Source organism: Phyllopteryx taeniolatus, chromosome 2, assembly GCF_024500385.1.
Source record: "Phyllopteryx taeniolatus isolate TA_2022b chromosome 2, UOR_Ptae_1.2, whole genome shotgun sequence".
In the NCBI taxonomy this organism is placed as follows: Eukaryota; Metazoa; Chordata; class Actinopteri; order Syngnathiformes; family Syngnathidae; genus Phyllopteryx; species Phyllopteryx taeniolatus.
In genome coordinates this window covers 31,823,045-31,841,511 of record NC_084503.1, presented here as the reverse complement: position 1 = coordinate 31,841,511, position 18,467 = coordinate 31,823,045, and the positions used below count along the sequence as shown (strand labels likewise).

The window sequence follows — 18,467 nt, the reverse complement described above, 5'->3', positions numbered from 1 at the left end:
TTTTATTCTCTCTTAATAGTATAGTTTGATTATGTATCCTGTATTATATTGTCTTGTAGATGTATTTTACTGCTTTTTTACATCATGGCCAGGGGACTACAGATGAAAACTAGCCTTCTGGCTAATTCTGGCTTTTTTAACCATGTGTACTTCATGTGTTTTATGAAATTGCATTGTCCCCTTTCAAAAATAAACTGATAAAAAAAAATTGCAAATACTCTCTCTTTGAAACTGAAAATGTGCCTCGGGGACATCATTTAAGTTAATTACTACTGAGAAAAACATTTTATAGGCATTATTTTGTGTGATAGAAGGAAGACCACAAGCTATGATAAAAAAATTAATAAGAATTTTATTTATCTATCCATCCATCCATCAATTCTCTGGACCGTTTATACAGTGGGTACAGAAAGTATTCAAACCCCCTTAAATTTTTCACTCTTTGTTATATTGCAGCCATTTGCTAAAATCATTGAAGTTCGTTTTTTTCCCACATTAATGTACACACAGCAATGCAGCACTAGGGGGGGCACAAGCCAGTCCAAACTGTAGGCCAGTCCGATGCCCGGATAAATGCAGAGGGTTGCGTCAAGAAGGGCATCCGGCTGAAAACCAAACAAATATGAGCGTTCATCCAAAGAATTCCATACCGGATCGGTCGTGGCCCGGGTTAACAACGTCCGCCACCGGCGCCGTCATCCTGCAGGGTGCCGTTGGAAATTCAGCTACTGTGGGTCGAAGTCAAAGAAGAAGAAGAGGTGGAAAACGGGTTCTTCGGCAGAAAGAGAAGAGGAAAGCACAGAGCTTAGAACTGAATGTGGGGACTTTGAATGTTGGGACTATGACAGGAAAATCTCGGGAGTTGGTTGACATGATGATTAGGAAAAAGGTTGATATATTGTGTGTCCAGGAGACCAGGTGGAAAGGCAGTAAGGCTAGAAGTTTAGGGGCAGGGTTTAAATTATTTTACCATGGTCTAGATGGGAAGAGAAATGGAGTCGGGGTTTTTTTAAAAGAAGAGTTGGCTAAGAATGTCTCGGAGGTGAAAAGAGTATCAGATCGAGTGATGAGGCTGAAATTTGAAATTGAGGGTGTTATGTGTAATGTGATTAGTGGCTATGCCCCACAGGTAGGATGTGACCTAGAGGTGAAAGAGAAATTCTGGAAGGAGCTAGATGATGTAGTTCTGAGCATCCCAGACAGAGAGAGAGTCGTAATTGGTGCAGATTGTAATGGACATGTTGGTGAAGGTAATAGGGGTGATGAAGAAGTGATGGGTAAGTACGGCATCCAGGAAAGGAACTTGGAGGGACAGATGGTGGTAGACTTTGCAACAAGGATGCAAATGGCTGTAGTGAACACCTTTTTCCAGAAGAGGGACGAACATAGGGTGACCTACAAGAGCGGAGGTAGAAGCACACAGGTGGATTACATCTTGTGCAGACGATGTAATCTGAAGGAGGTTACCAACTGTAAGGTAGTGGTAGGGGAGAGTGTGGCTAGACAGCATAGGATGGTGGTGTGTAAGATGACTCTGGTGGTGGGGAGGAAGATTAGGAAGACAAAGGCAGAGAAGAGAACCATGTGGTGGAAGCTGAGACAGGACGAGTGTTGTGCAGCTTTTCAGGAAGAGGTGAGACAGGCTCTCGGTGGACAGGAAGCGCTTCCAGAAGACTGGACCACTGAAGCCAAGGTGATCAGAGAGGCAGACAGGAGAGTACTTGGTGTATCTTCTGGCAGGAAAGGAGAGAAGGAGACTTGGTGGTGGAACCTCACAGTACAGGAAATCATACAAGGAAAAAGGTTAGCTAAGAAGAAGTGGGACACAGAGAGGACCGAGGAGAGGCGAAAGGAATACATTGAGATGCGACACAGGGCAAAGGTAGAGGTGGCAAAGGCCACACAAGAGGCATATGATGACATGTATGGCAGGTTGGACACTAAAGAAGGAGAAAAGGATCTATACAGGCTGGCCAGACAGAGGGATAGAGATGGGAAGTATGTGCAGCAGGTTAGGGTGATTAAGGATAGAGATGGAAATATGTTGATATATGCCAGCAGTGTGCTAGCTAGATGGAAATAATACTTCGAGGAGTTGATGAATGAGGAAAATCAGAGAGAAGGGAGAGTAGAAGAGGCAACTGTGGTGGACCAGGAAGAGGCAATGATTAGTAAGGGGGAAGTTAGAAAGGCATTAAAGAGAATGAAAAATGGAAAGGCAGTTGGTACTGACGACATTCCTGTGGAGGTATGGAAGCATCTAGGAGAGGTGACTGTGGAGTTTTTGACCAGCTTGTTCAATAGAATTCTAGTGCGTGAGAAGATGCCTGAGGAATGGAAGAAAAGTGTACTGGTGCCCATTTTTAAGAACAAAGGTGATGTGCAGAGCTGTGGCAACTATAGAGGAATAAAGTTGATGAGCCACACAATGAAGTTATGGAAAACAGTAGTGGAGGCTAGACTCAGGTTTATGGTTTCATGCCAAGAAAGAGGATGTTGATGGAAAAGTACAGAGCAGGTCAGAAGGAGCTACATTGTGTCTTTGTAGATCTAGAGAAAGCCTATGTAAGAGTACCCAGAGAGGAACTGTGGTACTGCATGCGGAAGTCTGGAGTGGCAGAGAAGTATGTTAGAATAATACAGGACATGTATGAGGGCAGCAGAACAGCGGTGAGGTGTGCTGTAGGTGTGACAGAAGAATTTAAGGTGGACGTGGGACTGCATCAGGGATCAGCCCTGAGCCCCTTCCTTTTTTAGTGGTGATGGATAGGCTAACAGATGAGGTTAGACTGGAATCCCCGTGGACCATGATGTTTGCAGATGACATTGTTATCTGCAGTGAAAGCAGGGAGCAGCTGGAGGAACAGTTAGAAAGATGGAGGCATGCACTGGAAAGAAGAGGAATGAAGATTAGCCGAAGTAAAACAGAATATATGTGCATGAATGAGAGGGGTGGTGGGGGAAGAATGAGGCTACAGGGAGAAGAGATGGCAAGGGTAGAGGACTTTAAATACTTGGGGTCAACCGTCCAGAGCAATGGTGAGTGTGGTCAGGAAGTGAAGAAACGGGTCCAAGCAGGTTGGAACGGGTGGAGGAAGGTGTCAGGTGCGTTATGTGACAGAAGAGTCTCTGCTAGGATGAAGGGCAAAGTTTATAAAACAGTGGTGAGGCCAGCCATGATGTATGGATTAGAGACAGTGGCACTGAAGAGAAAACAGGAAGCAGAGCTGGAGGTGGCGGAAATGAAGATGTTGAGGTTCGCTCTCGGAGTGACCAGGTTGGATAAAATTAGAAATGAGCTCATCAGAGGGACAGCCAAGGTTCGATGTTTTGGAGACAAAGTTAGAGAGAGCAGACTTCAATGGTTTGGACACGTCCAGAGGAGAGAGAGTGAGTATATTGGTAGAAGGATGATGAGGATGGAGCTGCCAGGCAAGAGAGCTAGAGGAAGACCAAAGAGAAGGTTGATGGATGTCGTGAGGGAAGACATGATGGCAGTTGGTGTTCGAGAGGAGGATGCAGGAGATAGGCTCTCATGGAAAAGGATGACGCGCTGTGGCGACCCCTAACGGGACAAGCCGAAAGGAAAAGAAGAAGAAGAAGTACACCACCAGCATATGAAAGACTCAAATCCTCCTGCAACTTGGTCAGCCAATTTGTATTGATTCGGCACCCCACGAGGAACACCTATGGCGTGATGTATGTTGGATTAGTTTGCCCCTGCCAGGACAAATCTCTTTTTTGTATATGTTCTAGATTGGACAAAAACATTAGTGCCCTTTCCATTAAATCTTGAACAGGCATAGGGTATACTGACACATGCAATATCAAAGTGATAATAGCGCATAATCTAGATATATCTTTAGGTAATCTATCAAACAGTCTATCATCTCCGCACCAACACCAGATGTCGCTCCGTGACACTGGCACAAAATTTGGTCCGACTTTTAAGATTACTTTACACTGTGTGTCGTTTAGTGGTCCTAATTTTTTTCCCTTTACTAATCATGTTTATACAAGTGAAATTATTTGGTCCTACTAAAGTAGAAAACATCGGTTTGTGTTTATCTGCTTCTGTTACGGGATATATAGGATCCCATGATTTACACCTCTTAGTTGGTACAGTAGCGTTCATGAATGGAATAATACAATCTTGTGATAATTGTGCCGGAACTATGCGCAACAAAGGCCTGGGACCCATGCAAATTACACAATCTTTTCTCGTTACATTTGCTGCTTGTTCCACCAATAGTAACCAATTATTATTTTGTCCTGAAACTCCTGTGACAACAAGGAACCAATCATCAGTAGTTATGTTGTTAACCATTAAAATTTGTCCACCTTTATTTGAAGTTTTTAATGGCATTTCTGGTTTAACACGGTTCCTATAACACAATACTACTTGGAAGTGGGGATCTTTTCCGCCAGTATAGGCCCACAAGCTCACTATCAAACACATTGGGTGATTTGGTTCGTATTTTAATATTAAACTATGGGCCGTTTTTCTTAGGTTAAACTTCTTTCTATGTTCTTTTGCTGTTCTTTTTGACCAACTGGACCAATCATAACCTGTTTCACCAATAAGGTGTTCCCATTCAAAGCCTATAGTTGCATACCAGTCATATCTAAATCCCCAATTCTGCCCATTCTCTTGAGCATCATTGGTGAGAGCCGCATATGGAATTAGGATTAAAGCAGCTTGATTTTGGGGGGGCACAAAATATTAAACCTTTTTGCCGCATTTGGAGGCCATGCCCACAATTTTGATCATCAGCTGTACTCCTTTTGATACGAGTTAATGATTCAAAAAAATTTTATTATTGGGTTCGTCATATTGGTCCAGTTGGTAGGTGATTTTCTATCTAAAAAAATGGGTTTTATCATTGAGGGTGGGACGTCCCATGTACCACAAAAACAAAACCAACATCATAGTAGCCAAAGTTGCTACGTAACAACTTAGCGAATCTCATAACCAACGTGGGTGTGCCTTTCTGCTGAGTTCTCACTAAAAGGGTTGGTGTCTTTTTTCTTCACTGACCAGCAAGCGTTTTCAGAATCTACACATCTGCTCCCGCTCCGTTATCAGACTTTTGCTCACCTTCCCTATTTGAGTACTCAGCTGAAATGACTCTTTTACAGTGTGTTAAATGAACCCACGTGTTTCTTTCTGCTATTTTTTAGGGCTGTAAAGTGTCAATCTATCTGTGCCACCATCCCTCCGGTTGAGACATGTGACACAGCATGGCTCAATATAGCAGCCCATTTTGAATAGGCTTTTTTTTTCTTTTTTTTTTTTTTCTCTCTGTGCTAATATAAATTTCATTTTGTAGTTTTGCACTTTGTTTTTCACAATAATTACGGTCTTGTTGTGGAATACTCATATTGGCTATCAGTATAGATTGTACCATCTTTATTTATCATTAGTTTGCATGCCTCGGTTAATGCTACTAATTCAGCAGCTTGTTCAGCCAATTCCTGTCAATCATGCTGCGTGCCTTCATCAAGTAAGGGTATTAGTGTGGCTGGATTTAAGGTTGTGCATCGCTCAACAGTCAAATGTGGTTGTGACAGCAAGATGGCAATGCAAGATAAATGTCTTGCAGGTGATACAAACGCCATATTGGTTTGCAATAGGAGAGCAGACACTGTATGTGGGACCTTAAGGGTGAACTGCTCTCTAGTTGAAAAATAAGCTATTGGTCTTAGCTTATCACCGTATTGTTGTGTAAGTACGGAGGTCATGCAATAGCTTTTGCAATCTACCATTTGAATGAATGTTTTATCATTAAATTTGGAAGGCCTAGCGCAGCACTGGACACCAAATGTTGTTTAATGTCACAGAAGGCCTTTTCTGCCTCTGTACTCCATTAAACAGGTGATGTCATTTTAAGGTTGTTTTCATACATTAATTTTGACAATGGTGCAACGATTTCTGCATAGTTTGGAATCCATGCTCTACAATAATTTGTCAGACCTAAAAATGATTATTATATGTTTCTTCGTCTGTGGTTTAGGATTTTTTTAAGACTATAGCTTTCCTGTCTTCTAATATAGTCCTTTCTCCTATACTTAAATTATGGCCTAGATATTTAACTTGTCTTTTACATCATTGCAATTTATTTTTGTTAACTTTATGTCCCTCTTCTGTTAGATGATGCAGTAAAGTCAATGAATCGTTGCATGTCTCTCCATCTGTAGATGCCAGAAGACATGTGTGTTGTCATAACTTGTGAATAATTAGTTGGACTTTCACAGTAACCTTGCGGTAATCTAGTAAATGTATATATATTTTTTTTTTTTTTTATGTGAATGCAAACCAAAATTGACTGTTATTTTCTATTGGTACTGAAAAGAATGCATTATTATTTGGTTATTTCAGGTTTTTCAGTGTCCAAACTCAGAATGTTCTGTAAATTGAAATCCACCTCCTCATTCTCTGTAATGTTTACACAAGAGGATTTGTTGAGTTGGGAAGCAGGCTGGCTTAGTCATGCGGTAGTTTGTCCGTATTCTCTTTTATTTTTCTTTTTTTCTTTTTTAGGGCAGTCACGTGCAATGTGGCCTTTGTTTCCACAGCACCAACAGATGGTATTATCATAATAATTTCGATTTCTACCATATCTTACTCTCCCACGGTCTCTGTCGCGTCCTCTAAAATTATCTCTCTCTCTGCCTTGATAGTATATTTCTGCTTCTTCGTCGAGGAAGACATCTATCTTCTCTTTTTGTTTTTTATCTAACACTCTTTCTGCGTGGAGGGCATGATTAACATATTCCTCCAGAGGGCCAGTTGCTAGGTTTATCCAATGTTTATCTACCCATCTGTTAATGTGTTCTTTCGAATTCGCATGTAAAGCATTTTTTAACTGTTGTTGATAAGGTGTGATGCCGGCTACGGCCTTTTTCACATCCCCATTAGTCCAGGTCCTATAGACCAAAATAGTTTATTTCTGGTCCTCTTGTATATTTGGATTTGCTACTTCAATCATCGGAAATAAATCCATGTCTCCCTCGTCTGAGGTTATATTTGTTATTTTGGGAGTGGGAGAAAATGTTTCTCCCATAGTTTTAGACCAATTCATTTGTACCCCTCCCGATCGTAAAATTCGTTGTGTTTGTGCCTCTTGAGTTGGAGGATTTTCATGAGGTGGCAAAACCGGGTACATGGGTGCTGATGCTTTTGTTTCCTTATTTTTTTTTACAACTTTCTTCAATTATCTTTTTATTATTGGTCCTGTCTCGTCATCTTCCTGTCTTTGAAACAACATATTTTTATGTCTACCTTCCTGCTCTTTTTGTTCATTTGTTAAGTGTTTCTTATTCTCCCTTCCTTTTTCTCTTTTTGACGCCATGTTTAACCAGAAGAGTAAGTCGTCAAATCCATCTTTTTGTATTTGTGATATATCATTTTTGTGTCGACACTTTATTTCGTTTTGAAGTTGAACTATTTTTTGCGAATTTAGCTGGCCAGCGAAACCGTATTTGGTTATCCACGTGTTTAAATGTTCTATTTTGGAATGGTTTTGTAGTTGAACATATTTCCAATCTTTACACGTTAGGTCTATTTTTTGATCCGGTTTACTGTTATTTATTCCCATTTTTGTGAATTTGGAAGTCAGTTCATTTGCACCTAGAGTGACGTAAATACTGACTTTATTCAAAAATGACAGGGTGACAATAAATGTCTGAGTTCTGGCAATTCTCAAGCTTCTACCCCAATTGGGGCGGAGAATTCTTGCCTTTGCTTCCAAACCCAGTTGTCACTTACAATCCAGTCTTATACATTCATACTTTTACACATACACACGATATTAATAACGTTTTTATAAACACACGAAAACACGGAAACACAGAAACACAGAAATACGGAATTTAAGTACGTACAGGACCCCGCCGTCCCCACGGATTTTATCGGACTCCGTCGTCCATCTGACCACTTGCCAGTGACTAGTATTACACAAGGTTTGTTCTGCCGCAGACTTCTTCGTCGCGCAATTCACTCACTCTTTAATCCTTTTTTCCTAAAAAAATTGTAAAATTTAACTCACCACTCGTCTTCAATCCTGTGGATTGTCGTCAACCTTCAGATCCCAGTTGAGGAGAACGAAGACCAGTCCCGTAAAGGGTCTTACTTGCCGTGGCCACGGTCTCTTAACTGGAAGTCGGCTCCACAACTGGAATCCTCGGGTGTGTTGACATCCGGCTCGAAGGACCAATTTAATGTTGGATTTATCTTACCCAACATTATAAAAAATAGACACAAAAGGAATGAAGACACTGGTTTCTTTTTCTCATGAGGAGGGCGTATGGGAGATTGTTCAGATCACAGCCTCTCAACACGCTCTAAACAATCCCCCCCCCCCCCCCTCGCTCCTGTATTTATTTGAAATAGGAGGGATTTACAAATCATAATGTTCTAAGCAATAAGACACAACACAAAATATTTGATAATAAGAGGGGTTTTCCCAGACATAGTATTCTAAACAATAAGACACGACACATAATATTTGATAATAAGAGGGTTTTTCCCAGACATAGTATTCTAAACAATAAGACACGACACATAATATTTGATAATAAGAGGGTTTTTCCCAGACATAGTATTCTAAGCAATAAGACACAACACAAAATATTGGACCAACACTTGTCCCGACCCGACCACATCCGATCACGTCCTTGGTCCAGGCGCCCTTCCATCGGATGATGCTGAGTCATCTTTTCGAAGGCGAGACATCTAAAATCGTCCATAATACTAATGCAAGCTAAGCAAATAAATGATAACTTCTACAATTTATCTAACATATAGACAGGGGTGTGGCTTTCCTAATGAAGTTTGATCAGTATAATCAAACACAGCTGGACTCAAATGAAGGTGTAGAACCTTCATTTTAACGATGATCAGAAGAAATGGACAGCACCCGAGTTAAATATGAGTGTCACCGCAAAGGGTCTGAATACTTATGGCTATTTGATATTTCAGTTTTTCCCTTTTAATAAATCAGCAAACATTTCAACAATTACATTTTTTTTCTGTCAACTTCAAGGATTTTAAGAAATGGGTGCAATATAAGAAAGAGTGAAAAAGGTAAGGGGTTCTGAAAACTTTCCGTACCCACTGTATATTAAGTCTTTTCATGGGGACAGAAAAGGCACTAATAGCCAGGAATGACCCAGATGTGGTTTAAGTCCAACAAGTAGCCCTCGACATGACTAGTTATGCTTGTGGTAGCCCTCTGTGTTGCAAGGGTTGGTGACCACAGCTATATATATTGGGGGAAAACAAGCTCATAATTTCAGTGTTTATACGTAATACAGAGCCAATCGAACAGATTCTCCTTCTCCAATGCATGTCAGTAAATAAACCATCAGCAGAGTGACACTATAAGTAGCATCCCATGCATGGGAGTCTCCTCCATGGCAACCGTTCTCAGTCAACTGCGTGGGAGGACACACGGGAGGCCCTCACCCATCTGGAGATGATGAGGATAAACTCAGCGGACTGGCACATTCAATTCCCACTCCACAGTGACTTTTTTCCCTGAGAGGACATAGTCGAGACAAATATTATGAAGGATGGAATTAGAAGCATCTAGGCTGCTTGTAGCTCCCTTGGCTCTTCATCTATAAAACCCAGTGTGATGAGGATAAACGTGGTTAATGCTTAGTTATATTAAAAACTCTGCCCTCACAAAGATTGTTCGATCTAACAATAGGTACAGTACGACAAATTACCTGATTTGATGAGCTCTGACTGTTCAATAAAATGTTAATGGGGCAGATCATGGCGTAGTGCTTTGCACATCTGTTTCAAAGTCAAAAGGTCCCTGTGTGGAGTTTGCATGTTCTCGCCATACTTGTGTGGGTTTTCTCTGGGTACTCTGGCTTCATCCCACATTCCTAAAACATGCCTGTAAGGTTAAAATGACTGCGTTCAAATACTCAAAATTGTCCGTAGGTTTGAATGTGAGAGTGAAGGTTTGTTAGACATATGTGCCCTGTGATTGGCTTCCAACCAGTCCAAGGTCTACCCCGACTTACACCCAAAATCAGCAGGGATAGGCTTCACCTCACACACGGACCAAAATGAAGACTGTCTGGATGTATTTTTCATGTTCTGTGAAAGTGCACAGTCCAGATCCGATCAAGATTAAACTTTGTTTGACAGTTTTGGACCGTGCATATACACATTTTACACACAAAGTATTTGTTACTCCTCAACAGCACACTCTTCATCCAAGCACACATCAACAACATCACACGGTCTACATACTTTCACTTACTTTCACTTTCCTCCATCCATATATATCCATATTGCAACTCGCTCCTGTTTGGTTTCCCCCACAAGTCACTACAAAAACTACAGCTTCTCCAGAACTCTGCTGCCGGTATTAGCACAAGGACCCTCTTCACTCACCACATCACTTCAGGCCTGCATCTATTCCAGGGGCTCCCTGTCCAATGCCGCATCCAATATAAAATACTGATCTGCACCTTCCAGGCCATTAATAACCTCACCCCGTTGACCTCCTTGCTGACCTCCTTCACAATGCCATACCCTCCTGCTCTCTCAGATCTTCATCCTCAAGCCACCACACCTTCACTTCTGCCTGTCTGTTCACCGTGGGGGACAAAAACTGTCAGAAATATTAACTATTACATAAATGTTTATTTTATATATTTTTCAATATCGCCAGACATTTCCTTGTCGCATTTGGAGCCATAATAACAAATACACTATTAAAAATGTACTCAAAATATGACAAGAGTATAAATATAAGAATGATCATATCTATATGAGATTTTTTTTGTAGCTAAATAAGGAAACCAAAGTATTAGAAACATCTCCACAATAAGAAACATATTTTGCTTGTGTAGATTTTATATATCTCTTGGAGCTCATTGGCTTGTGTACCTAATATTGTGGCCACTGACTGTATTTCAAAGCATTCAATAGGGGCACCATAATGATGTCGTGCTGACTCCAAAGTCACCTGCCTTGAATAGGATGACGTCTGTGGGCCAAATGAGTCACCATAGCCGCTGGAAGCCCCCTCAAGTTGTGGATGTGACAGCTCCAGCCATGCGGCTGAAGAATAGGTATCTAGTGAGCGATAATAAATTCAGAAATAAGAAGTGTAGCTCTTTTGTGAGGTTCCTCTCTTCCTGTGTGTGGCTTTCACAGGTGATTACCTGGATGTGACAGACAACTCTAATCAGGGTTCAAAAGCAAATGCATCATGGAGCGGTTTTGTTGAAGCAGTGCGACTTCAGCAGTGATGTATCATGACATATGTCATGACATAAGTGGAGTTATATTCCTGTTCGGTTTTGACTTTGCCCACATTGAGCACAGGAATTGATACTTGGAGGTATTGGTACACCTCGCCAATGCACTTACAGGAAGTGAAAATAAAATAAAATAGGGAGTTTGTAGCTTCTACACATCTGGCTTGGCTTTCTAAATTTTTTTTTGTTTGTTTTTGTTTTTTTTGCTTTTGTACATTTGTAAGGTAGTTTGAGAGGGGTTCTTGCACACAATACTCATCCAGGCATGACTTCATGAACCTTATTTGGTGCGGAAGGGCCTTCTTAAAACTGTTCCCATAAAGTTGGAAGCAGGGAATTGTCCCAAAATTATCACAGGGTTAAAATATCGTTCGCATTACTGCGTTAGTTGCCATATAAATACATGAAAATGAAAAGGAATCGAGCATGCAAGAGGACAATCCATCCATCCATCCATTTTCTGAACCGCTTCTCCACACTTGGGTCGCGGGCGTGCTGGAGCCTATCCCAGCCGTCATCGGGCAGGAGGCGGGGTACACCCTGAACTGGTTGCCAGCCAATCGCAGGGCACATACAAACAAACAACCATTCGCACTCACATTCACACCTACGGGCAATTTAGAGTCGCCAATTCATGCATGTTTTTGGGATGTGGGAGGAAATCGGAGTGCCCGGAGAAAACCCTCGCAGGCACGGGGAAAACATGCAAACTCCACACAGGCGGTGCCGGGAATTGAACCCCGGTCCTCAGAACTGTGAGGCTGACGCTCTAACCAGTCGTCCACCATGCCGCGCAAGAGGACAATAAAACCCTAAAGTGATGTCAGTTTTGACACACAGTATAAAAGTACGATCTTGGATTTGTTTTAGTTTAAACCTTGAGTGTATTTATTGAGCAGAACACGCTCTCAATGACAGAACCACTTCTTGGTCCCTCGATATACAGTAAATGCTTCAGTAGTCTGGTGTCTGACTTTTATTGACTCACTCTGTCACACGGTGCCCCTGTGGTTTAAAAAGGATACAGACTCCTGCTCCCAATGACCAGATTCTCTCTCGGCAGGACACAGCATTCATTGTTGTCTACTGCGTGATGTTCCCAGACAGAACCTTCTGCAAACAGAATGTACCTACTGTGTGAAAAGATTATTTTAGAAAACAAGCGAAAGGAATCCCACTGTATATTCTGGGGTTGTGCCGGGACAGAGCAGCTCTTTTTTGGCCTTTTATATGTGCTGACGCGTGAAATGATGCGTCACACCTGTAGTCAGTGTCAAAGTGGCAGCTGTAAAGTCTTCTCAATAAAGAACTCTTCACACCTGGGCCAGTTTGGATTTGTGTGTGTGGGAACTAGACAAAAATACTGAAAGTTTACAGCAACCTTTTTTCCTTTGAAGGGTGTTTTTCCTTTCCTTTATGCTGAATACACCTGCTTCTCTGCAGTTGTAGTAGTACTGGAATACAACCTGGACCATGTTTTTTTTTTAATTAGATGTGGTCTTCGACTTAGCAGCACAGTGGAGAGTGGTTAACATGCCATGCTTTACAGTTCCGAGGTTCTGAATTCAAATCAAGACTCAGGCCTTCTTCTCAGTCTTTTATTTATTTATTTATTTTTGCATAGTTTCCCTACTTAATGTTTGAGATCATCAAACAAATACAGTCTATATATCAGACAAAGGTAACCCAAGTAAACATAAGGCTGTTTTAAAATGTATTTATTAAAATATTTATTAAGGAAAAAAAGGCTAGTTTACTCTGTGTGGAAAAAGTAATGCCCCTAAACCTAATACAGTAACTGGGTGGGCCACCCTTAGCAGCAACAACTTAAATTAAGCAGTTTCTAATTTTATGGAAATGAGTCTTTCACAGCTATATAGATATTTTGCCCCATTATTTTTAAAACAATTCTGCAACACTGACTGGAGGTTTTTCAAGCATACAGCCTTTTTAAAGTCATGAAGTGGCATTTAAATCACATTCAAGTCCAGAGTTTGACTAAGCCACTCCAAAACCTTTATTTATTTATTTTAAGCCATTCAGAAGTTGACTTGATGTGTTTTGGATTGTCGTCCTACTGCAGAACCCAAATGTGCTTTAACTTGAGGTCAGGAACATATGGCTGAACATTCTCTTTCAGCATTTTCTCATAAAAAGCAGAATTCATGGTTCCATCAATCATAGCAAGTCATCCAGGTCCAGAAGTAGTCAATGAGCCCCAGACCATCACACTACCACCATTTCTGACTGTTGCTGTGATGTTTTTCTGAAATGCTGTGTTAAATTTACGCCAGATGTAAGGAGACACACTTTGCCTCATCAGTTCATCGAATATTCTCCCAAAAGTCTTGGGCATCATTCAGATGTTTTGTTGTTGTTTGTTTGTTTTTGTGAAAAATTAAGATGAGCCTCATATTTTTTGGGGTCAGCAGTGGTTTTGCCTTGGAACTCTGTCGTGGATGCCATTTCTTCCCAGTCTCTTCCTTATTGTTGAGTCAACACTGACTGTAACTGAGGCAATGGAGGTCTGCAGTTCTTTAGTTGCTGGGTTCCTTGGTGACTTCTTAGATGAGTCGTCACTGTGCTCTTGAGGTAATTCTTGTGGGAAGGTTCACCAATGTTCCATGTTTTCTCCATTTGTGGATATGGGCTCTCAATCTGGTTATCTGGAGTCCTAACGCTTTAGAAATTGCTTTGTAACCCTTTCCAGACTGATAGATGTCAATTAAGCGACTATTTTTTTTCTCATCTGTTCTTGAATTTCTTTGGATCTTGGCATCATGTTGCAGCTTTTTGAGCTCTTTTGGGTGACTTCATTTTGTCAGACAGGATTTCTTGATTGAACAGGTCTGAAGCTAATTAGGCTTGGGTGTGGTCAGTGAAAATGCATTCAGCAATGTGATTAGCCACAGTTAATCCATGATTTAGGGGTCAATTACTTTTTCACAGCGTTGAATAGTTTTTTCCCTAATAAATAAAATCTCCAAATACTAAATACTGCATTTCATGTTTTCTTGGCTTATCTTTGTCTGATTTACATTTGCTTGATGATCTTAAATATTAATGTGGGGAAACTATGCAAATAAGAATTTGTGAAGGGGGCAAATACTTTTTCACAGCACTGTATACAGCAGTGAACTTCTTTTTACATGTTTGTCAGTTTATGTTATAAATTAAGTGCTGCATAAAAAGTTGACTCTCCTTCTGCCAGCCTCCAGCCAAACTTCCCTATATGCACACATCAATCGTACTTCATCAAAGGGTAAGTACTTTTATTTTTAATTCTTACATCAGTTAATTTCTTAAATGTATAACAGTTACGAATGTACAAATATTACTCATTTGTATCTGTTTGTCATCCTGTTGGATTTATCTTACCCAACATTATAAAAAATAGACACAAAAGGAATGAAGACGCTGGTTTCTTTTTCTCATGAGGAGGGCGTATGGGAGATTGTTCAGATCACAGCCTCTCAACACGCTCTAACCAATCTCTCCCGTCGCTCCTGCATTTATTTGAAAATAGGAGGGTTTTTCCCAGACATAATGTTCTAAACAATAAGACACAACACAAAACATTGGACCAACACCTGTCACGTCCCCGACCACATCCGATCACGTCCTTGGTCCAGGCGCCCTTCCATCGGATGATGCTGAGTCATCTTTTCGAAGGCGAGACATCTAAAATCGTCCATAATACTAATGCAAGCTAAGCAAATAAATGATAACTTCTAGAATATATTTAACATTTCCCTCCTGTTTATCATGTATTTGCACAAATTCTCATATCATCTTACAGTCACTTCATTTCGATTTTTAATTGTAGAATCATTTTTATGAAACAAATACATTTTCACTCAGAGTAAACTTGTCATACATGAATGTTGTAGTTTAAACATCGTAATCACCTGGATCAGGAAACAAATCAGGTAAAACAACATCATCATCATCATCGTCATTATTATCAACCTCCAATAAAGGATAAATCTGCTCCATACGGTTCCATGTGGGTTATGGCTGTGGTGATTAATTTACTGATTAATGCCCGAATGCATGGGATACAACAACATCCACACAATGTCAGAATGGCTGCAAAAACAGCAATTGATATCAATATTGGTGAAATTAGGGTTTTATATTTACCAAAAACGTCCATTCAGCTGTTTCACAAGGAGTGTTGATTGAGGGTCCGTAGACCATCGATGGCTCTGGTCAAGCTGCCATCTGAAGCAGTATTGTTTGTTCTCCAAACATACCGCAAACACCTCCCTCTCTTGCGAGGAGCATGTCGACAGCTATGCGGTCTTTGGAACGTCCTTGAGCTGCTCGTGCACAGCTTCCAACCCACTCTGAGTCCAATTTCCTAATCTCTGTACATTGAAGTGGATCTAGTTTATCCCATCAACATTTTTATTAATCGTACACCAACAGCATATGAAGTATTCAAATCCTCCTTCAACTTGGTCAGCTAATTTGTATTGATTAGGAACCCCACGAGGAACACCATGTATGTTTTATGTTGGATAATTTTGCCTCTGCCAGGATAAATCTCTTTTTTGTCAAGTATGTCCAAAACACACAAGGAATTTGTCTCCGGTAGTTGGAGCCGCTCTAGTACAACAGACAGTCAATTTACAGAACACTTTGGAGACATAAAGACATTGACAAAAAATAATTGTGCAAAAAGATGCAGTCCTCTAGCAGCAGTTTGAATGACTAATATCGCAATAGTCCGGTGCAAAGATCATTGTGCAAAGGGCGCTGAGACTTCAAGGAGTGTATGCGGTTTAAAGTGACGAGTAGTGCGATAATCTGGGACAATGGTTGTGCAAATGTTGCAGATGCTCCTCAATCAGTGTGCAAATGGAATAATACAATCTTGTGATAATTATGCCGGAACTATGCGCAACAAAGGCCTGGGACCCATGCAAACAACACAATCTTTTCTCGCTACATTTGCTGCTTGTTCCATCAATAGTAACCAATTGTTATTTTGTCCTGAAACTCCTGTGACAACAAGGAACCAATCATCAGTAGTTATGTTGTTAACCATTAAAATTTGTCTACCTTTCTTTGAAGTTTTCAATGGCATTTTTGGTTTAACACGGTTCCTATAAGACAATACTACTTGGAAGTGGGGATCTTTTCCACCAGAATAGGCCCACAAGCTCACTATCAAACACATTGGGTGACTTGTATTTCAATATTAAACTATGGGCCGTTTTGCTTATGTTAAACTTCTTTCTTTGTTCTTTTGCTGTTCTTTTTGACCAACTGGACCAATCATAACCTGTTTCACCAATAAGGTGTTTCCATTCAAAACCTATAGTTGCATACCAGTCATATCTAAATCCCCAATTCTGCCCATTCTCTTGAGCATCATTGGTGAGAGCCGCATATGGAATTATGATTAAAGCAGCTTGATTTTGGGGGCACAAAATATTAAACCGTTTTGCCGCATTTGGAGGCCATGCCCACAATTTTGATCATCAGCTGTACTCCTTTTGATACGAGTTAATGATTCAAAAAAATTTTTTTTATTATTATTATTGGGTTCGTCATATTGGTCCAGTTGGTAGGTGATTTTCTATCTAAAAAATGGGTTTTATCATTGAGGGTGGGACGTCCCATGTACCACAAAAACAAAACCAACATCTTAGTAGCCAAAGTTGCTACGTAACAACTTATCGAATCTCATAACCAACGTGGGTGTGCCTTTCTGCTGAGTTCTCACTAAAAGGGTTGGTGTCTTTTTTCTTCACTGACCAGCAAGCGTTTTCAGAATCTACACATCTGCTCCCGCTCCGTTATCAGACTTTTGCTCACCTTCCCCATTTGAGCACTCAGCTGAAATGACTCCTACAGTGTGTTAAATGAACCCACGTGTTTCTTTCTGCTATTTTTTAGGGCTGTAAAGTGTCAATCTATCTGTGCCACCATCCCTCCGGTTGAGACGTGACACAGCATGTCTCAATATAGCAGCCCATTTGAATAGGTTTTTTTTTTTTTTTTTTTTTTCCTGTGCTAATGTAAATTTCATTTTGTAGTTTTGCACTTTGTTTTTCCCAATAATTGCGTTCTTGTTGTGGAATACTCATATTGGCTATCAGTATAGATTGTACCATCTTTATTTATCATTAGTTTGCATGCCTCGATTAATGCTACTAATTCAGCAGCTTGTTCAGCCAATTCCTGTCAATCATGCTGCGTGCCTTCATCAAGTAAGGGTATTAGTGTGGCTGGATTTAAGGTTGTGCATCGCTCAACAGTCAAATGTGGTTCTGATAGCAAGATGGCAATGCAAGATAAATGTCTTGCAGGTGATTTGCAATAGGAGAGCAGACACTGTATGTGGGACCTTTAGGGTGAACTGCTCTCTAGTTGAAAAATAAGCTATTGGTCTTAGCTTATCACCGTATTGTTGTGTAAGTACGGAGGTCATGCAATAGCTTTTACAATCTACCATTTGAATGAATGTTTTATCATTAAATTTGGAAGGCCTAGCGCAGCACTGGACACCAAATGTTGTTTAATGTCACAGAAGGCCTTTTCTGCCTCTGTACTCCATTAAACAGGTGATGTAATTTTAAGGTTGTTTTCATATATTAATTTTGACAATGGTGCAACAATTTCTGCATAGTTTGGAATCCATGCTCTACAATAATTTGTCAGACCTAAAAATGATTATTATATGTTTCTTCGTCTGTGGTTTAGGATTTTTTAAGACTATAGCTCTCCTGTCTTCTAATATAGTCTTTCCTCCTATACTTAAATTATGGCCTAGATATTTAACTTGTCTTTTACATCATTGCAATTTCTTTTTGTTAACTTTATGTCCCTCTTCTGTTAGATGATGCAGTAAGGTCAATGAATCTTTGCATGTGTCTTCATCTGTAGATGCCAGAAGACGTGTGTTGTCATAACTTGTGAATAATTAGTTGGACTTTCACAGTAACCTTGCGGTAATCTAGTAAATGTATATATATATTTTTTTTTTCTCAAATGTGAATGCAAACCAAAATTGACTGTTATTTTCTATTGGTATTGAAAAGAATGCATTAATGCATTAATGTCCACTACTGTAAACACAGTAGCGTCTGGTCTTAATGAATTTAACAATGTGCGTGGGTTTGGTACGCATGCTCTGTATTACTGCAGCTCATCACATTCTTTTTTATCTT

At 40.3% G+C, this 18,467-nt stretch overlaps 1 protein-coding gene across 1 annotated transcript; it reads left to right on the top strand.

The window, feature by feature from the left end:
* Nucleotides 1–823: 823 nt before the first annotated feature.
* On the top strand, nucleotides 824–3,604 carry LOC133466166 (uncharacterized; the record flags this gene model as incomplete). Its single annotated transcript, XM_061749609.1, has 2 exons — nucleotides 824–1,183; nucleotides 3,054–3,604. Coding segments are annotated over 2 exons (876 nt in total), but the record flags the coding sequence as incomplete, so codon positions are not given.
* Between the last annotated feature and the right edge of the window lie 14,863 nt (nucleotides 3,605–18,467).